This window comes from Oratosquilla oratoria, chromosome 12, assembly GCF_046742065.1.
Source record: "Oratosquilla oratoria isolate Oo_2021 chromosome 12, ASM4674206v1, whole genome shotgun sequence".
NCBI classification, from domain to species: Eukaryota; Metazoa; Arthropoda; class Malacostraca; order Stomatopoda; family Squillidae; genus Oratosquilla; species Oratosquilla oratoria.
The window spans coordinates 65,778,259-65,800,977 of record NC_134788.1 but is presented as its reverse complement, the minus strand read 5'-3'; the positions used below and the strand labels follow the sequence as shown (position 1 = coordinate 65,800,977).

The following is a 22,719-nucleotide window of genomic DNA, read 5'->3' as shown; positions in this document are numbered from 1 at the left end:
CTGCATTACCCCTTCTTTTACCTTCACAAGACAGCTCATTAGTGCAAAGACCGGATGATCAATGACGAATATTGTCACTGGAGTGTGACAACTTAGCCTTGAATACAGAGGACAGTGATAAATTTTGGGCTGCATTATAAAAAAAAATAAAAAAAATTTAACAGACTTTTCACAGATTGCACTGTTCTTAGCCTACTCCATTCGAATACAGAATGTAAGAAAGTTTTTAGTAGATTTAACCTTTTCAAAACTAAGGTAAGAAATAGGTTGAATACAGTAACTGTAAATGGGGCACTGCTAGCAACAGAATGTATGAAAGTCTACTGGATCATGCTGTAAAAACTTTAACCCAACAAATGATATGTATTCTCTCTTGGCAGCCAAGTAAATATATAGTAACACCTCACATTCTGATTCTGCGTAATGTTATAAGCCGTGAGGTATAGCTTATGGTTAGAATATGAATAGTTATTTTAATGACACACAAATATGAAAGTTTTTCTTAAAAATAATTTCATCACGCTGATGATGAGGCCTATTATATGTGATTTGCTATTGAGGTATGGTATGTATTAAAATGTGATTATTTGATTATTTCTAATGAAACAGTAATCTGTGAAAGATCATTTATTTGAATTTCTCAATAATAAGATTTAGAAATGATGCATAAAGTGTACATTTTATCCATATCAAGAGATAGGTATTAGACCTCAAAATGTACGATAATTTGCACGATATTTCTTTAATAACAGTTCCATAATTTTGTCATGAAAACAATAATTTTGAGGTTCCTATACGATCATAATGTGTTCACGATCTGGCAACCCTGCTCCACCCTCTTGTCATTTGTTTACATATGACGCCATAGCCCGTCAAGCATTGAGTTGCTGTCTGTCAGTTATTTAAAGAACTTGATTTTGTGGCTGTGTTTTGTACAGGTTAAACAATTCGTAAGTGCAATGATATAGGGGTAAGATAAATTTGTGCATTTACCATTCTTCCATTACCGTTCGCAGTGTGTATGGTATTCTGAGAAAGGGTAAACGTATGACCGTGGATACTATCATACATGATACTATCATATATCAAAATGTTTGCCAATCTCAGCTGCAATTATCAATACCATTGGCTAGCTCTTATCATTCTAATATATTCTGAGTACCAGATATAAGTACCGTAAACTAATAGTAACGTCAGCAACTATATGAAAAATGGTAGAACATCTTTATATTTTGTACTAACTACTAAGGGTCGCTACGAGCACAGAAATTCCAAGTTTGGTTTAACCGTTTAATTCTTGTTGCACGTGAAAGATCTTTTCATTACAAACTAAATGCCTTTTCGGTTTTTTAAATCTCTTCAAAAATAAGGGAGATACATTAAAAAAAAATCTTTAAATTTGTGTTGGCTGTTGTATATGAAAGACTTCAGACATTTTATTAGAAACAAAATACTTAAGAAAAAATTATATAGCTTAAAAATAAGAGATATGATTTTTATTTTTTTAATTCTGATTTTTTTGCTAGATTTTACCATAGTGTGAGAATTGAGGGTGGTGATTTGTAAAAATTTGGTAAATGCAGATAAACTCTAAACCACTGGTCCAATTTATTGAAATCTGGAATTCATAGATTTTATGGGTCAACAAATCACCTGAGAATGTCAAAAATATTGTGGGACATCTCCATCATACCAAATTTGCCTTTTCATGGCAACCATTAAGTTCTTAATTTAGAGATTATCATCAATAAAATCCAAACCACTGGCCCAATTGACATGCAACTTGGCATGTGAAGGTTTTATGGGTCAACAAATCATTTGAGCATATCTAGATGTAGGACCTTCCTTTTATACTACTCTTACCAACACCTATCATGTTGCCATGTCAACTATTGTCAATTTAGAGGTAATCATCCATTGAATCCAAACCACTGGCCCAATTTACATGCAACTTGACGTGTGAAGGTTTTATGGGTCAACAAATCATCTGCGCATGTTTAAAACAATGTAGAACCTTCCTTTTATACTATTCTTACTAACACCTTTCATGTTGCCATGGCAACTATTGTCAATTTAGAAATAAAATCCATAAAATCCAAACCATTGGCTCAATTGACATGCAGCTTAGTATGTGAAGGTTTTATGAATCAACAAATCACCTGAGCTTGTCAAAAACAATATAGGACCATCCTTTTATACTATTCTTACTAACACCTTTCAGGTTGCCATGGCAACTACTGTCAATTTAGAGATAATCACCCATTAAATCCAAATGGCTGGCCCAATTGACATGCAATTTAGCATTCGAAGGTTTTATGGGTCAACATTTATACCATAATGATGTAAGTATTATTTGTCAACAACACCCTTTATGTACTAGGACATAAGTATCAGAGAATCTCAATATGTGAGTAGTCATTTTGCAACATTAATCGGTTGTTTCACTACATTGTTTCGGTCATTTTGCTTCATTGTTCGGTAATTTCGCAACACTTTTTTCACATTTGTGATCTGAATATGGTAAAAAATGATATGTGTGTAGCTTAATAAAGTAGCTTTGTAGGTGACAGAAGAATTTGCCTAATGAGGCAATTTGGTGATAGATAAAATAGTTTTTATTGGGCCTTGTTTTTATGCAATCATCGGGCAGATTATCTGGCAGATAATTATAAAACAGTGACTCATCATGCACATTACTATTAGAATACCCGTTCATTTCACGCACATGACATTCTACTGTCATCTACAAGGTTACTTTATTAACCTGCATACATTGTATTTTTCATCATATTTGGATCACAAATGTGAAAAAAGTGTAGCGAAATGACCAAAACAATGTAGTGAAATGACCAAACAATGAAGCAAAATGGTTGGTAGCGAACTGGCCATGTAGCGAAACGATCACATACCAGGCAAGGCAAATTTTTGGCAGCAAATGCACAGGCGTGTCATCCCCAACAATTTTAAAATTGCTCATATCCAGAAGAAAAGAGGCTGAAAAACAGGATTATCAATATTAAATATTTTATGAATTGGTTTCTTTAGATTTTGACTTGGAAAACTAATTTACCATGGTTAATATGAAAGTTTGTGTTTAAATTGGTGAAAATTAGTATAGTTTTGAAGAACTGTGCATACACTTGCACAACAGCAAGAAAATTTGAAAATTCTGCTCATGCACTGAATACTACAAGCATTCAAACTGAGGCATACCTGTTCAAATGGGTCGCAAAAGATGTCGGAGTAAACATTATATCCATAATGGTGGCATCACCTGTGGATTCTTTTCATCGGAGTTGAATGGGTTTTAAGGGTCAACAAATCACCTGGACATGTAAAAAGCAATGTGGGACATATGCATCATACCAAATTTGCATTTCCATGGCAACAATCAAGTCAAAATAATCATCCATAAAATGCAGACCACTGGTCCAATTTAAATGTAACTTATCATAAGAAGGTTTTATGGGTCAAATCACCTGAGCATGTCATAAACAATATAGACCTTCCTATTATGCTATTCTTACTAACACTGATGATGTTGCCATGGCAACGATGAAGACTGTACACGTGAGTCCATGGGCAGTGTCACCATCATGGATGGAATTTTCAATTTGTCTTCCTGTTTTAGAAGTTTAGATTCAGTTCCTCAAAAATAGAAGGATTGCTGCTAGATAGCATCTAGCAACAAAATCTGACAATCCAAAACTCATTTTCCAGCAGCAAATGCACAGCCGCATCATGAACAACAATCTTGAAGTCACTCATTTCTGGGAAAAGCAAGCAAAAAAATATGAATATCACATTAAAAAGCTATCATATAGTTTCCCTTTAGATTTCCACTCAGAAAACTGAATTGCCACAGGAATGATCCAAATTTATGGTTAAATCAGTGAAACTCTGTCAGTTTTTGAAAACTGCATCTAAACTTTTAGAACAGGAAGATATTTTGAATCTCTCGTGTATGAGTTGAATGCTAACAGAGCTGAAACTGAGGAGAACCCATTCAAATAGGTTGCTAAAACTGTCGGTGGAAACATTCTGTCCATGCTGCCTGTTGATGTGCGCATTGCTACTCAGGGGTTAGATTAGGTTAGGTCAGGTTTCACATCTGCAATTCTTACCTCTATCATTGGCTATCTCCTATCATTGAGTATTTTGAACCACATTTATAAGTAGTGCAAATTTATAGTTATTCTGGCAGTGATTTTTTAGAAAATTGAGACTGGCAAACATTTTAGCATGTTACAGATATGTTCACCATTCTCACAGCTGCAATTCTTACCAATCAGAGTATTTTGAGCCCCATATGTACATACATACATATACCAAGGCTTTTCCCCCTTTGAAAGGAGGTAGCCAAAAAGAAAAAGGCATAAAATCATTACCACCCATTCCATCCCTAAATACACTCTACTCCCCTCCACCCTCCCTCTTATCTTAGCACCTCTTGGATGACGGGTCATCCCTGCATCTTGTCCACTGCCATGGGTCAGAGGCAGTGCCGCAAGTCACAGCACATCCACAACAAGGCCGCTTCATTCCTCTCTTCTCCAAAGCCCCCTTCACCCCATCTATCCATCTCATCCTAGGACGTCCCCTGCATGTTTACTCCCTCCACATCTGCCTTCCATACCTCTTTTATTAGTCTTTCTTCACTCATTCTTTCCATGTGTCCACATATGTAAATACATAGAATTAACGTCATTGTTGATAGAGATTTAAAAAATAAATGAGACTGAGAAGAATATTTATATTTATCAACATGTGTATCCTGTTTGCTTACATTGTTATTGTTCCTACATTGTTGAAAGCTCACAAATTTGGTACAAAGGAAGTAAAAAAAAAGTAAAATCAGAAAGGGACCTAGGAGTAACTGTTCCTAACGACATGACACCAGAAAAACATGTCAACAAATTAGTTGAAGAAACTTTTAACTTGTTAAGATCAATGGAAGTGGCCTTTGACTACATGGATGAAGAGATGGTAAAGGAAATACTAATTACACTGATAAGACCAAAATTGGAATATGCAGCATCCCTATGGACACCTAGTACAAAAAAAAAAAAAAATAGAAAGAATTCAAAGAGCAACGACAAAGATGGCACCAGCAAGTTGCAATTTGATATACAAAGATTTGACGAACTAAATTGACCAACCCTAGAACAAAGAATATTTCAGGGAGTTGCTAAATGTGAAGGAGGATAGGGAGGGAAAGATAGTTGCAGTGGGAAATGCTAAGAAAATGACCATGATGGGTGAGGAAAATGGAGGAGAAATAAGGAAGGATGAAGTGAAGGCAGTTGTTAAGATGATGAAAGCAGGTAAGGCACCTGGTCTGGATGGATGCCATGCAGAATGTCTAAAAAAAAAGTAGGTACAGTGATGGTGGGCTGGCTGGTGAGGTTGTGTGGTATTTGCTGGAGAGAGGGGTGGAGTGCCGGAGGACTGGAGGAGTGCCTGTATAGTTCCGCTCTACAAGGGAGGGGGTCACGGGTGTGAGTGTGGTGGTTTCAGGGGGATTAGCTTGTTGAGTGCAGTTGGGAAGGGTTGTGGGAGTATCTTGATTGAGAGGATTAGGAGAGGAACAGAGGGAGTAATTGGTGAGGAACAGTGTGGATTTAGGACGGGTAGAGGTTGTGTAGATCAGATCTTTGTGAGAAAGCTATAGGAAAGGGGAAGGATGTTTTTTGGGCTTTTATGGATCTGGAAAAGGCTTACGATAGGGTAGACAGAAAGGCACTGTGGGAGGTTATGCAGATATATGGGATAGGAGGAAAGCTTCTAGAAGCTGTCAAGAGTTTTTATGAGAGTAGTAGAGCTTGTGTCAGGATTAGAAATGGAGAGAGTGAGTGGTTTGAGGTAAAGGTGGGACTTCGACAAGGCTGCGTAATGTCACCCTGGCTGTTCAACTTATACATGGATGGGGTGGTGCGAGAGGTAAATGCAAGGGTAGTGGGTGAGGGATTGGAGATGGTTAAAGAAAATGGAGAAAAGTGGGAGGTGAGCCAGCTGTTGTTTGCGGACGACACTGCGCTTGTGGCAGGATCGGAGGGATTGAGGAAGTTGGTGACAGAGTTTGGGAGAGTGTGTGATAGAAGGAAGCTAAAGATAAATGTGGGTAAAAGTAAGGTGATGAGATGTACAAGGGGTGAAAGTGGCAGTAGACTGGAAGTGAGCATTAAGGGAGAGCGACTGGAGGAAGTGGATAGTTTTAGATACTTGGGTGCAAATGTGGCAGGAAAAGGTGGAGGTAGAATGTAGATTGAGAGAAGCGAGTAAATGCCTTGGTGGGTTGAAGAGTGTAATGAGGAATAGACATTTGGGAATGGATGCTAAGAGGAGACTGTATGAAGGAGTGATTGTGCCAACAGCACTGTATGGGGCAGAAACATAGAACATAAGAGAGGAAGAGAGAAGGAGTTTGAATGTGTTTGAGATGAGGTGTCTGAGAAGTATGATGGGGGTTACTAGGCTAGATAGAGTGAGAAATGAGGAGGTGAGGAGAAGAATGAGGGTGGAAAGGGAGTTGGGAGATAGGGTTGATGAAAGAGTATTAGGATGGTTTGGACACATGGAAAGAATGAGTGAAGAAAGACTAGTAAAAGAGGTATGGAAGGCAGATGTGGAGGAAGTGAACATGAGGGGACATCCTAGGATGAGATGGATGGATGGGATGAAGGGGGCTTTGGGGAAGAGGGGAAAGTCTGTTGAGGAAGGACGGGAGAGGACAGAAGACAGGGGTGAATGGAGAATGGTTGTATATGGATGATGTTGTGATGCATGAGGTGGAATGGGCGGGGGTATGGGGGGTGAGGTAGTATGTGTGAGCAAAATTTGACGCAGCCCGAAGGGATTTCTCCCCGTCTTCTCCTTTTATGCATGGGGGGACGGAGAGGGGTGTCGCTGATTTAATGAAGCGGCCTTGCTGTGGATGTGCTGTGTCTTGCGACACTGCTTCTGACCCAGGGCAGTGGACAAGGTGCAGGGATGACCCGTCATCCAGGAGGTGCTAAGATAAGAGAGAGGGTGGAGGGGTGTGGAGTGTATTCAGGGATGGAATGGGTGGGAATGATTTTATGCCTTTTCCTTTTTGGCTACCTCCCTTGTAAGGGGGAAAAAGCCTTGGTATATGTATGTATGTAGAACAAAGAAGGGAAAGAGATGATTTGATATCCATTTACAGAATTATGAAAGGGATGGAAATTCTTGATAGGGATGACCTATTAAAATGGGACAGAAGAGCTACAAGAGGACACGAGAAGAAACTTAAGAAGGACAGTTACAGAAGAGATCTGAAAAAGAATAGCTTTCCACACAGAGTAATAGCTATCTGGAACAAACTGAAAGAGGAAACAGTGAGTGCTAAAACTATACATGACTTTTAGAATAAACTGGGTGCAGAAAGATACAACAGTGGGTCACTACAAGCATAGCTCTCCTCCCACAAGATACAACTAGGTAAATACACACACACACACACACACACAAGTCCAACATGTAATCCAAGACCATGGTGAATTACACATATGAAGTAGGTGGGAAGAGAAAAGACTGGAGTTGTAATCAGAGTTTATTCATGACTAGTTTTGCTACAAGTTTTTCAAGAATAGTGTACAGGGCTAGAAGTGGCATAAATGTATGTTTGCATACCTTTCCTAATGGATATTTACACCACATATGTTGGAGCGGTATTGGACATACATATACCAAGGGCTTTTTCCCCCTTACAAGGGAGGTAGCCAAAGTCAAAGGCATAAATCCACTCCTACCCATTTCATCCCCACATACTCTACTCCCATTCACCATCCCTTCTTCCCTCTTTTCTTGGCCTCTCCTGGATGATGGGTGGCAGTATTCTTTCTCCTCTACCACAAGTTTCAGCAAAAAAGGAAATAAATATTCAGAGAAGTGATATAGGACAGCATTAAGAGTGGGGGGACAGCATAATGGAAGGACAGTCACAGTATAATAAAGTAGCATAATTTCTCTGAATAGAGATTTCCTCCATCACAGACAAAATGGTGTGTGGTTCTGGTCCATGGGGAACCCCATATACTGAGTGCAGCAGGCACTTGAGAACACACCTTATTGGTGACGTAGTATTCTAGATGCCACAGTTAACCATTGTTTTTTTTTTTATTCAGGCTGAACATGGCAGAACTGAGGATCACTCAGGAAATGAAGAGGCATGCTGTAATTGTCTCCTTGGCTGCAGGGCACTCCGACTCTGAGATCGCTGATTCTCTTTAGTGACATGAACATTGTATTCATGTCACCTCTTTCTCTTCATACTTTTAGTCTTTCCTCATATGGTTTATCTGCCAGGTTGGGGACCAGTTTGGTTGCTGCCCTTTGTATTCTCTCAATCTTGTTTACATCTTTCACTCTGTGTGTGGACCATACTACTGACACATATAGGTATGTCAGAATTTCAGAATTTTTTATTGTGTCTTCATATATTGCAACGCTACTTTAATATTCCGCAGTAGTCCCACAATCCTTCTATGTCTTTCATTGACAGGTTGTCTTTTATCAAGACTCCCAAGTCTTTCTCCTTTTTTACTTTTGTAATGTTCTGGTAACCCGAGATTGGGGGTCTGATGTAGTTGTAGGAATCCACTGAAGGTCTGTCTGATTCTTCCGTAGGAATCTTGAGGGGAGGTCTGTTGTATCAAGGGATTCAGTAGATCCTCAGTACTGCTTCTGGTGTGACTAAGAAGGAACTGTGGAAGATTTAGTTATTGTTGTTGTCATCTAGACTAGCTGGACAAGCAGTCACATCTCCCTGAGGAATGCCACAGCTGGAACAGTGTTTTCCCAAAAATCCCTTATAGATGAGTTGTTGGTGAGTATGATTGTGTAGAATATAGTCGGGGTATTGGTTGCATGTTATTTTGGCAAAGTAGCATGCAGTTGATACTTTAGGGTCTATATGGGGAGCCCCTATAGACCAGAGCCACACATAATTTTTGTCTGTGATAGAGGAAGACTGTTCATAGAGAAATGATGACACTTTTATTATACTGCAACTGACCCTCCATTATGCTGTCCCCCAACCCCTTGTTACTGTCCTGTACCATATCTCTGAATATTCATTTCCTTTTTTTTTTTTTTTTTCTACCCTGTGGTAGGTGAAAAGAGTGCTGCCACAAAGTCTTCCCAATTGAGTCGTATGAGGCGATGAAAAACGGGACAGGGATAGGACAATGAATCCTGCTACCTGTAGCCCCCAAAAGATGGATGTATTGGCATTGAATGAAACTAAGTTGAAAAGGAGGGGCGAGTGCGAGTTTGGGAGTGTAGTTGGGAGGTTCTCATGAATGAAGAGGATGAGGGAGAGAAGGGGTGGCTATACTAGTAAGTGAAGAGATAGGTAAGCATGTAGTGGAGTGGAAGGAGGTTTCTTCAAGGTTAATGTGGATGAAGGTGAAGCTAGGAAGGAAGATGTGGGTTTTTGTAAGTGGGTATGGGGCTGGTAGTGAGAAGAGTGAAGAGGAAATGGAGACTTTTTGGATGGATATAAATGAGTGCATAGAGGGATTAGGGAGAAATGTCAAAGTAGTTGTATTGGAAGACCTTAATGCTAGGGTAGGAAATGAACTAATAGATGGAGTGATTGGGAAGTATGGAGTTCCGGGAAGAAATCGTAGTATTGAGTTGATGGTGGAGATGTGTCTGAAAAGAGAGTTGATGATAGTAAATACAGTGTTTAGGAAGAAAGTCAAGCATAAGTACACATGGGAGAGGGTGGTGGATGGAAGGGTGGGAGATAGAGCATTAATGGACTTTATTGTGGTAACCAGAAGTATAGTAGGAAGAGTTAAGGATGTACATGTTGTAAGGGGAGAGAGTGGGGGGAATATTAGATAAGTTTTTGGTGGAAGGCAAGTTGAGAGTGGAGAAAGAGGAAAAGGGCAGAAGGTAGGGAGATACTTAGAGTGAACTGCTTAACCCCTTCACTCCGGGCCAAAATCTTGCGGGCAACATTAGCTGCCAGACGTGCGATGTTGCGTCATAATACTCGCATTATAAAAAATAAAGTCACCGCTGTATTGCTCGTTCTCTCTTTCACTTGTGAATTTTGATAACCATAGAAAATATGATGAAGCCAGTTTACAGAGTATGGGGATCACGCAGGTACAACTACAATAAATATAATCAAGACTCCGACATCGGCATCCTCACGTACCCATTTGATTCTCATGATTCCTGCGTAGGCGTCATCATATCGAAGGGGTTGAGGGAGTATCACATTGCTTTATAGAGTAGGTGATTTTTTTTGTTTTGTTTTTTTTCCCAAATACAGTATGTGTTCAATGAATATTGGTATAAGTACCCCTTACATTAGTGTGTAATTCATCTGGGTATTGTGTTCCTCCCATGTATTTATAAGGCATTGTGAATATTTAATGAAGATATAGTGAGCTCTAGTGAAGCTGTAATTACTTAATGGAAAATCCTTCCACATCATTCAGCTTGGTATGAAATGAAAGCTTAGAGTCTGGGGAACAAATCTTATTTAATACATTTTTTTCAAACTAATACCTCTGATTTTTTTTATTAATTTGTTTCTTTGAATAATTAAAAAACTGCAAAATTCAGGTTTCATAATTTTTTCTAGATTCAATTTTTTTTTTTTTACTGTAGAAAATAAAGAGCATGATGTTTTCTTTTAAATTAAGAAAATGTCAAAAATCCACAAGCAACAACTGAAGATGTTACAACAGAAAGAACATAAACTTTACAGGACGGGGGATTTAGATTTTCGCAACCATTTGTTTGATGGTTGCGATGTATAGCAAATCTCCAATTTCCTCTTCTTTGCTGAGGTGAGGGTGAGTGGTGTGGCATGGGTGGAGGTAAGGTGGGCATGGCTAGTAAATGCTTGTGGAGTGCTGGGTGTAGCTGTGCTACTTTTCTCCTCTTTTTCCTTCTTGTTTCTATTTCAGGCATTCACGGGCCCTCTCTATATTCTGCCACTTCATTTTCTTGTTTCTTGTTAATTTTTCCATGATCACAGCAACAATACAGGATGAGGAATCAAAATTGTTGTGTACGGTGAGAGCACCAGGAGCGACGTCACCTTTCTTTGACCTTTTCAAAAGTACTTGTGCCCTATCCACTGTCTTTGTGAGGTATGCTGGTGGGAGGAGTTGCCAAATATCTCCATAAACACTATTCTGTAGCAAAAGACAAAATAGCTATAGAAATGTTGATGCTATATCAATATACAGGATGTTTTTTATGCAATAGGGTTGCCAGAGGTTCCCAATATTTTATCTATTTTATACTGTATAAGAAAATAGAAACAAAATACAGTTGTATAACTTTGTATGAGTGTTGCTACCATCATAGAGTAGAGATTCTTTTGAAATGTTTATCTAAAATTTGCTCATGTACGAGAATTTTTCGAATGATCGCTGGCGACGTTCCCTTAAATGAGAAAGAAAAGGTGTATAAGAAGTTGAGAGAGGAGTGGGAGGGAGTGAAGGATAGAATAGAACTAGGAGTGGAGGAGATTGTAGATATGCCCATTTCAGTAATTAACTGTTAGGTGTGGTTTGATTCTAAAATTCCATCTAAAGGGCAAGGAGGAGCATCATGGCCTGTGTTAAGACCCTATCTTGGATCACCTTTACCATATTTCTTCAAGTTATTTGTAGGGAGCAATCCAGTCTCTCTAGATACTTAGCAGCATGGATAAAGTTACCTCAGTTTTCCTCATAGTATACCACAAACCAGAAAGGTGTAGAGGTGCGGTAAACTTTGGGAGCACGTTCAGCATCATCAAAGAGGTTGGAACAATAATCATTCTCTCTCTCAGCTACATTGTTTGATAGAATAATCTCAGCAATAGGTTGTCATCCATAAGGTGTAGAGAATTTATTACCTCATGCAGTTTTGGCAGCATTATCTTTAAACATCACATGGAATTAATTAGAAAGACAATCACCATTGTATTTGAGAAGGATAGGGAGAACTCTTCCAAAAGGCTTGAGAGCAGAGTGGATAGCATAGTGTGGTACGGATGTGTAGATGTTGATTACTTGAAGGGTGCCAGGAGAGGACTTAGCAGGTGACCTGCAGGGTCTTCCAGCATGAAACAGTGGCAGGGGGAGTACGAGCTCCAGCCTGCACATTTGTAGCATCACCATTATGACCAGAGAGTGACATCTCAAGGGCTTGGTCAACTGTCCATTGGGGACCAGAGGATTTTCAAAGTGTATCCATAGAGATATTTTTATATAACTGGCGGAGCCAAGGGCAACCATATACTGGAACTACGTGGGGAGCAAGAACTGGCCATCATAAATGGGGTACCTCATCCCCATGGGAGCAACTTATTTTTAAAAGTGGTTCCTCATGATTTGAAAGTTTGTTCATAAGATAGCTAATACCTCCCTCCATGATTAATCCTGATCCATCCAGTACAGGATGACCTCATGAGGTGGTCCTTCTAGTGGGCAGCACCTTTGGCCCATATAGGCAGCTTAGCTCCCTCAACTGTGACCTTGCCAGCATAGATGGCCCTCTCCCTGTAAGTAAGGAAGAGCTGGGGCTGATGCACCCACTAACCTTCCTTGCCAGGTCATTGGGACGTTGAATCCCCCCCCACACACACACACACTACCACCACAACAACAACAAAGTGGTTCCCATTACAGGGGAACAACTAGGCGAATGCAAGATTGATAAAAGGGTGTTGGATAGGTGTATGCCTTGAGTGTCACCTCCCTTACAGGAGAAAAGGGCCTATTGATATGTACTATTGCCAGCATTTATAACTGGTACACTGGTTGAAAAGTGGCTCATGTTGGAGTTGATCTAGCAACTGTGTAGTAAAACAGTATGAATGGGTTGGAGTATACACCATTAATGACCAGTTTACAATTTTCAGAGTTTCCACTATGAACTTGGTATGATGTATTTATCTAGATGTATTTTACAGGAAGGGGAGCTATGCTTGTGGTGTCCCATCTCCATATCTTGTTTTATCTAGACTCTTTTTCAAATTTGTGTACTGTTTTTGCACACACCTTATTCTCATCTAACTTGTTCCAAATATCTATTATCCTGGGGGGAAAGCTGTTCTTTTTCTGGTCTCTTCTATATTTTTTTTTTTTCTTTTCTTTTTTTTTTAATTCTTTCCGTGTCCTCTTGTATCTCTACCATCCAATTTTTTTTAGATATTAGATCCTCTCTATCAATAATTTCCATGCCTTTCATGATTCTATAAATAGTTATCAAGTCTCCTCTCTCTCTTCTTTGCTCCATTGTCTGTAGCTCAAGTTCTGAGAGCATTGGTGCCAATTTCATAATTGCTCTTTGTATTCTTTCAAGTTTTGTTGTACATTTTTTGTACTTGGTGACCACGTTGTCGCTGCATACTCCAATTTTTGGTCTTATCAAAGTGACTAGTATTTTGTTCACCATTTCTTCACCCAGATATGTAAATACCACTTTGATTGTTCTTATCAAATTATAAGTTTCTCTAAATTTTTTTTTTATATGTTTCTCAGGGGACATTATCATAATAAGGACTCTGAGGTCCTTCTCCTTTTCCACAGTTTTTATTTCTTCCTTTCCCAGTTTATATGATCCCACAATTCTTTTTTTGCTTTTTCCAAATTCCATTATACTACACATCTTGATATTGAATTCCATCTCCCACTTCCTACTCCATTCCCATACTTTATTGAGATCATTGCAGTGATTCACAATCTTCTTCAGTGTTCACTTTTTTCAATAGTTTTCCATTGCAAAGAAGCTCATATAACTTTCAATTCCTTTATCCATATCATTAATATATATAGCAAACATTATTGGGGCCAGAACTGTTCCTTGTGGAACTCCACAAATCACTTCATCCCAATTAGAATGTTTGTCTCTTAATACCACTCATTTTTCTTTCATGCAAGAAGTCTTCCATCCACATCAGTAGTTTGCCCTGCATTTCTCCTACAGTTTCTAATTTCTTTAGCAATTTCTAATGTGGCACCTTATCAAAAGTTTTTTTTTCAGGTCAAGAAATGCACAATCAACCCATCCATCTTTTTCTTATATTATATCTATTATTCTTGAATAGAAACACATTAAGTTTGTGACACTTGATCTTCCTTGTCTAAATCCAAATTGCTATTGTGTTTTTCAAAATGCTTTACCCATCTAATTTTAATCATCCTTTCACAAATTTAAGCTACTGTACTTGTAAGAGAGACCGATCTATAGTTAGTAGGGTCTTCTTTGTTTCCCCTTCTGTATATTGGTACTATATTTGCTCTTTTCCAATCTTCTTGAACTTTTCCTTCTTTCAATGAACTGCTTATTAGACTATGTATTTTGTGTGTTCATTCCTGCATTCTTTCAAAATCCAGTTTGCCATTTCATCTGGACCATGCAATTTTCTGACATCGAGATTACTCAAGTGATTCCTTATTTCTTTCCTTGTTACTTCAATCTTTTTCATAGGGGGTGACTTTCTCCTCCCACTCGACAGCTCTAAGTTGTATGTTCTCCCTGGTAAACACTGATTTAAAATGCTTGTTGATAATTTCTGCCATTTCTATTTCCTCTGTATTCAATTCCTCCTTGTCATAGTTTCACTAATTCTTGTTTGTTTTTCAGTTTGTTGTTTACAAGTCTTTAAAACTGTTTTGGTTGATCTTTACATTTTTCTATGATATCCTTTTTGTATTTTCTCTTTTCTTCTCTGCGCACTTGTACAAATTGGTTTCTATAACCCGTATATATTTTCCATTTTTCAGTTTTTTGTCTTTCCTCCATTTTATCCAAGCTTTACCCCTTTTATCTTTTAAATCGCTACATCTTTTATTGTACCAACATTTTCCTTTTTTTTTTACATACTTTCTCACTCTTTATAAATTTTTGTCAAAATTTTCCATTTCTCTTCTACTGTTGTTTCCTCCTTGTGTAGCCTTTCCCAGTCTGTTTTTTTAAATATTCTCTCATCTTATCAAAATTTGTTTTTCAATACATCAATCTTCCCTTTTTATATAGTTCATTTTTTCCCATGTATTTTTCTTCATTTAGCTCCAGTTCCACTGATATGTGGTCACTTTTACTTATTGGTGTCTTATATTCAATATTGTCCACCATTTCAGATTTTGATGTGATTATTAGGTCAAGTCTCGATGGTTCTTCCTCATTTCTATACCTAGTATTTTGTATCCATTGTGTCATTGTATGTTCTATAATCATATGAAATAGTACATTCCCCCATAGGTCATCTCCACCCTTCACTGTCATATCTTCCCAAAAGATTTCTTTACAATTAAAGTCACCCATTATAACTATTGTTCTTCCATCTTCCATTATCTTATTTAGTGTTATACCTGTGTCTTTTAACATATTTTTGTGTTTTCTCTCTTCCCACAAAGCCGTTTTAGGAGGCACATAATTTACCACAAACTTCATGCTCTTCTTTGTCCCTGTTCTCTATTTCGATCATAATCATCTTCACTCTATTCTTTCCATATGTAACATTCCTCACCTTTATATCCTTCATCAGGAACATAACTCCACCCTCTTGTTTTACTTCTTTTTTTCTAATCCAATAATTGTATGCACCATGTCCTGGACTGTTGGGTGGTAATGGACCTTTCAATTTTGTCTCTATAATTCCCATTATGTCTGGTTCTTTTTCCTTCAGGTAATCATTCAGTTCATTCAAGCCTGTTATTAAGCCATCTCTATTTGTGTAGGACACTTTTACTTTTTTGTTACCTCCATCTTGTTTTCTGTTTTCCTTCCGTTTTTCTCTATTATGAACCATTTTCTCACTTTCATATCCACTACTCTCCAGTAGAATTTCTTTGACTCTGTTCTTTTCTCGTTTTTTTTTTTTTTTTTAGCTTCTATTCTTTTTGTTTTTTCCTCCTCTCTATCTTCTTTATTCATCTCTCGTTTTATCCATACCTGTTTATACTGATCACTTTTTGCTAGTTTCCCTGTCAATAAGACATTCTCAGCTGTTGTTTGTGACCTAAATTTGATATTAATTGGTCTGGTCTTGTCTATATTGTACTGTATTTCCCTAGCCTATAGAGTTCTTCAATTTCTTTATTTCTTGTTCACCTTCTTGAAATATTTTTAATATCTTGTGTACTTTTTCTTTCTCTTGTAGTCCTATTTGGATTATGCTTCTCTTCCATTCCTAATATGATTATACATTCTCCTTCTCTCTCATCACTTTGATAATGTGTCCTGAGTGTGTTCCTTCATCTGTTGTTTAACTTATCTCTAAATTCAATTTTGTTATCCTCCTGAACTTTTTTCCAATCACTTACCTCTTATACTATGGACTCTTTATTTTCTTTATCATTCTTCTTTAATTCCTCATTCTTCTCCTTTACTTCTCTTAACTGTTAGTTAGGTTTTGATTATCCTTCTTTAGTTCTTCCAATTTATGAACTCTGTGTAATTGTGAGTTGGCTAAACCTAACCTCCCATGATTTGTTCATTTTTGTTGGTTTTTCCTCTAGACTTGCTAATCGGGGGAGGTTGTCATCTCCTCCCTCATTAAATCCATAGAAATATTTATCTGCACTTTCCATTGAGCTGCTCTTATCTATATTCCTACTTTTAATTCCCTTACTTGTTCGACATCAGCTGTGTCGTCTGCACTGCGTTTGTTGTTTACACTCCTAGCATTTGAGGCATGTTCATCCCCTTCCTCATTTCCTTCCATTTTCTTCAATAATGCCTCCCCTTTGCCTTTTTTTACCTGCCCACTACACCACAAGCTTTCCCCTTCCCTACTAATACAACACAGGTACTCCCTCATCAATGAAATCCATGAAAGTTCCAATCTTCGTTGTCAGTCCGACTGTGTGTGTGTGTGAGTGTGCGTGTGTAGGTGAGATGTGTCACTAACCACTACTTGACTGCTGTTAGTAGTGGTCACTGAAAATCTATTTGGTCGTAGCAATATCACATCTATACACACACATATCAACATCATAAATGTATTGGAAATTCCAAAAATGGTTAATTGGTCATTATAATGGTGGGTGCTCCAACCCATTTATATTTTTCACTACAATGTAAACAAACACACAGTTGCCAGATCAAGTCTCCTACACAAGCCACTGTCCAACCAGTGTACCAGATATAAGTGTCGTTGATAGTACATCTGTCTGTACTGTTATGTTTTTGTATAAAGTGTTCATATGGGAAGTGTCCATTTGAGCAGAAATATGGGACAAGCTTTAATTAGAGCAAAGCTCATAGAACATCCAACTTGACATCGATTAATGTTAATAGGCAGGGACACCTAAACTAAAAGTGTACTAATATTAAATAAAAGTTCCACAATAGAATTGGGATAACTTTTTTCTTTCCCTCCCCATAATTATCACACAAGTGTCACAACCAGAAAGGAAATCACAGACTTCCTTAAAGACGACCAGGTATGTGTATACAAACAGGTGTTTTACTGAATGTGATGAGAAAAGGTATGGATAATACCTCTATAGTTTCGTAGATAAATTTTATTATATTTTGTTAATAATAACACAGGTATATCACCTACCAGTGAATCTTAAATGATGTGACTTGCATCACTTATTTGAGTCAAATGAACTGAATAAACCTTCCTTGAGTTGGTCATGTTTACATTCAGGTCATATGAACCCAAACATGGTTTGTTATGGAGTTACATTAAAATATGGCTGTTGTGGCCAGCTCGGCCATAGTCCACTTCCAAATATCATGACATGATGAGAAAGCTATAGCAAAGTTTGAATAGTTCTGGTGGAATGAGTGCTCATGTAGCTATACGATGATTTTCACCTCGTTTCTAATGAAAAAGTAGAATGTAATATGATAGCACTATATCTGTTAGTGTTTCTTCCAATTTTATGTTAGGCCATGGCATGTGCAAAGGGTCTGTTTATGTATAAACTTTAGTATGAAATAATTAGTGTACAAAACATCCACTATCCTATTAGAGTATATTGCACACTTTCAGAGTTTTTTATAAATACAATTGTTTTTCAGGATGAAGGTAAATATCACCACTTCGTTGGAAGAGCTACCTGTAGATTCCATACTTGTTATAATGAAAAGGACCTAGTGTGACATCTGTGGCACAATTATATCACTAGTCATCTTAGATATCACATGATGGTGCCACACTGGAGGGAAGCCTTTCCAGTGTGACCTGTGCAGATGTTCCTTCTCACAAAAGGGTTCTCTCACTAAGCATATGATGAGCCACACAGGAGAGAAACCTGTTCAATGTGAGCTGTGCAATGCAGCTTTCTCACAAAAGAATTAATTTTTCATATGATAACCCATACTGGAGAAAAGCATTCTAGTGTGATTTATGTGATGTAGCTTTCACACAAAAGTGTCACCTTAAGAATCACTTGACGGGCCACAGAGAAAAGCAGCACTTCCAGTGTGACCTGTGTGATTCTGCATTTTCAAAAGAGGATGCTCTCACAAAGCTTACAAGGAAGCACATGAGAGAAGCCTTTCCAGTGTGACCTGTGTTACTGCTTTCTCATGAAAGGGTTCTCACTAAGCGTATGAGGATCCACATACAAAAGATGCCTTTCCAGTGTAATAAAGATTTCCCATGAAAGAATAACCTCAGAGATCGTGTGGATCCACACAGGAGAGGAACCTTTCCAGTGTGACCTGTGTGATTCTGCTTTCTCACAAGAGGGTCATCTCAAGCGACATATGAGGACCTGCACAGGAGAGAAGCCTTTCTAGTGTGGCCTCTGTGATAAAGCTTTCTGACGAAATAATCACCTTAAAGATCACATGATGATCCATGCAGGAGAAAAATCTTTCCAATGTGACCTGTGCAATTCTGCTTTCTCACAAAAGGATTATCTTGCGAGGCATATGAGGACCCACACAGGAGAGAAGCCTTTCCAGCGTGACCTGTGTGGTTCTGCTTTCTCAAAAAAATGTGTTCTCACAGAGCATATGAGGACTCATACAGGAGAGAAGCCTTTCCAGTGTGACCATTGTGATTCTGCTTTCTCACATAAGGGTACTCTCACACAGCATATGAGGACCCACACAGGAGAGCAGCCTTTCCAGTGTGACCGTTGTGATTGTGCTTTCTCACAAAAAGGTACTCTCACACAGCATATGAGGACCCACACAGGAGAGCAGCCTTTCCAGTGTGATCTGTGTGGTTCTGCTTTCTCAAAAAAAGGTGCTCTCACAGAGCATATGAGGACCCACACAGGAGAGAAGCCTTTCCAGTGTAACCTTTGTGATTCTGCTTTCTCACAAAAGGGTACTCTCACACAGCATATGAGGACCCACACAGGAGACAAGCCCTTCCAGTGTGATCTGTGTGATTCAGTTTTCTCACAAAAGGGTACTCTCACACAACATATGAGGACCCACACAGGAGAGAAACCTTTCAAGTGTGGCCTGTGTGATAAAGCTTTCTCTCAAAATAATTCCCTGAAAGATCATGTGATGACCCACACAGGAGAGAAGCCTTTCCAGTGTGACCTTTGTGATTCTGGTTTCTCACAAAAGAGTAATCTTACAAGGCATATGAGGACCCACATAAAAGAGAAGCCTTTCCAGTGTGACCTGTGTGACTCTGCTTTCTCAAAAGAGGATCATATCAAGCGACATATGGTGACCCACACAGGAGAGAAGCCTTTCCAGTGTGACCTGTGCAATTTTGCTTTCTCACAAAAGCGTACTCTCACACAGCATATGAGGACCCACACAGGAGAGAAGCCTTTCCAGTGTGACCTGTGCAATTTTGCTTTCTCACATAAGGCTACTCTCACACAGCATATGAGGACCCACAAAGGAGAGAAGCCTTTCCAGTGTGGCCTCTGTGATAAAGTGTTCTCACAAAAGAGTAATCTCACACAGCATATCAGGACCCACACAGGAGATAAGCCTTTCCAGTGTGACTTGTGTGGTTCTGCTTTTTTACAAAAGGTTCACCTCACGCAGCATACAAGGACCCACACAGGAGATAAGCCTTTCAAGTGTGACATTTGTGATTCTGCTTTTTCACAAAAGGGTTATCTCACACTGCATATGAGAACCCACACAGGAGAGAAGCCTTTCCAGTGTAGCCTTTGTGATAAAGCTTTCTTACAAAAGAGTAATTTCACACAGCATATGAGGACCCACACAGGAGAGAAGCCTTTCCAGTGTGGCCTGTGTGATAAAGCTTTCTCACAAAATAATTCCCTCAAAGATCATGTGATGACCCACACAGGAGAGAAGCCTTTCCATTGTGACCTTTGTGATTCTGCTTTTTCAAAAAGGAGTGCTCTCACACAGCATATGAGGACCCACACAGGAGAGAAGCCTTTCAAGTGTAACCTTTGTGATTCTGCTTTTTCACACAAGGGTACTCTCACACAGCATATGAGGACCCACACGGGAGAGAAGCCTTTCCAGTGTAGCCTGTGTGATAAAGCCTTCTTACAAAAGAATTATCTAACACAGCATATGAGGACCCACGTAGGAGAGTCTTTCTAGAGTGACCTGTGGAACAAAGTTTTTTCTTATTAGGGTAATCTCAGACTGCATATGAGGACCCACATAGGAGACAAGCCTCTCCAGTGTGATCTGTGTGGTTCTGCTATCTCACAAAAGGGTGATCTCACAGAGCATATGAGGACCCACACAAGAGAGAAGCCTTTCCAGTGAGACCTTTGTAGTTCTGCTTTTTCACAAAAGGTTTCTCTCACATTGCATATGAGGACCCACACAAGAGAAAAGCCATTACTTTGTGACCTGTGTGATTCTGCTTTCTTGCCAAAGGGTCATCTCATGATGCATATGAGGAGCCACATATGACAGAAGCCTTGCCAGTGTGACTTGTGCAATAAAGCTTTCTCAGAAAAGAATCACTTCAAAGATCATGTGATGACCCACATAGGTGAGAAGCTATTTCTCTACGACCTGTGTGATGCAGCTTGCTTATAAAAAAAGAATCACCTCAAATATCAGTTGATGAACTGCACAGGAGTGAAACCTCTCCAGTGTGGCATGTGTGCTAAACCTTCCCCACGAAAGAATCAGCTCAAAGATATGTGAGAAAGCTATAGGAAAAGGTAGGGATGTATTTTGTGCTTTTATGGATCTGGAAAAGGCTTATGATAGGGTAGATAGGAAGGCACTGTGGGAGGTTTACAGATATATGGGATAGGAGGAGAGCTGTTAAGAGCAGTTGAGAGTTTTTACACGAGTAGTAGAGCTTGTGGTAGGATTAGAAATAGTGAGTGGTTTGAGGTATAATGGTGGGACTTTCTCAGGGATGTGTTATGTCGCCCTGGCTGTTCAATTTATACATGGATGGGGTGGTGTGAGAGGTGAATGCAAGGGTAGTGGGTATGTTAGAGAAGGTTAAAGATAATGGAGAAAATTGGGAGATATGCCAGTTATTGTTTGCACTTGTAGCAGGATCAGTGAGATTGAGGAAGTTAGTGACAGAGTTTGGGAAGGTGTGCAAAAGAAGGAAGTTGAAGGTAAATGTGGGTAAAAGTAATGTGATGAGATGTACAAAGGGAGAGAATGGCAGCAGACTGGAAGTGAATATTAAGGGAGAGACTGGAGGAAGAGGATAGATTTACATACTTGGGTGTGAATGTGGCAGGAAAGGGAGGAGTTGAAGTGGAGATAGAATGTAGATTGAGAGAAGCAAGTAAATGCCTTGAGGGTTTAAAATGTGTAATGAGAAATAGACATTTGGGAATGGATGCTAAGAGTAGATTGTATGGAGTGATTGTGCCAACAGCACTGTATGGGGGAAAAACATGGAACATAAGAGAGGAGGAGAGGAGTTTGAATGTGTTTGAGATGAAATGCCTGAGAAGTATGATAGGGGTTCCTAATAGAGTGAGAAATGAAGAGGTGAGGAGAACAGGGGTGGAAAGGGAGTTGGGAGATAGGGTTGATGAAAGAGTATTGTGAGGGTTTGGACACATGGGAAGAATGAATGAAGAAAGACTAGTAAAAGAGGTATGGAAGGCAGATGTGGAGGGAGTGAAAATGAGGGAGCGACCTTGGATGAGATGGTTGGATGGGGTGAAAGGGGCATTGGGAAAGAAGGTAATGTCTGTTGAGGAAGGACGGGAGAAGAGATGGGGTGAATGGAGAATGGTTGTGTATGGATGATGCTGTGATGCATGAGGGGGAGTGGGTGGGGGATGGGGGGTGAGAGAGTTTGTATGAGAAATAAATTGATGCAGCCCGAAGGGATTTCTCCCTGTCTTCTCCTTTTCTTCATGAGGGGACTAAGAGGGGGGGGGTGTGTGTCGACGAATGAATGAAGCAGCCTTGCTGTGGATGTGCTGTGCCTTGTGACACTGTTTCTGACCCAGGGCAGTGGACAGGATGCAGGGATGACCTGTCATTGAGGAAGTGCCAAGGTAAGAAGGAGGGAAAAGGGTAATGGGGACTGGAATATGTAGGGGGATGGAATGGGTGGGAGTGGTTTATGCCTTTGTCTTTTGGCTACCTCCTGTGTAAGGGGGAAGAAGCCTTTGGTATGTGTGTGTATATATATATATGAGGTCTGTTTAAAAAAGTATCCGACTTTAGTTATTTATTTTGTTTATTTATTTATTTATTATTATTATTTTTTTTTTTTTGTGAAAACCTGATGGATTTGAATCAAATGCGCTTGCATGAGTCAACCTTGAACCTTCATGCGCATGCATGAATTTTTTCCTGCCTGTCGATAGCGTC

General features: G+C 39.1%; 1 protein-coding gene across 1 annotated transcript; it reads left to right on the top strand.

Annotated features, from left to right (window-relative positions):
• The first annotated feature begins 857 nt into the window (after positions 1-857).
• LOC143030850 (uncharacterized) lies at positions 858-21,249 on the top strand. The gene is made up of 2 exons (XM_076194070.1): positions 858-950; positions 18,022-21,249. Exon 2 carries the CDS (start codon positions 18,796-18,798, stop codon positions 20,503-20,505), a length of 1,710 nt encoding a protein of 569 aa, XP_076050185.1. The 5' UTR covers positions 858-950; positions 18,022-18,795; the 3' UTR covers positions 20,506-21,249.
• The last annotated feature ends 1,470 nt before the right edge of the window (positions 21,250-22,719 follow it).

Bases quoted from the DNA above. Each gene is read 5' to 3' on its own strand.
- LOC143030850 (XM_076194070.1), top strand. From the start codon at position 18,796: ATGATGATCCATGCAGGAGAAAAATCTTTCCAATGTGACCTGTGCAAT.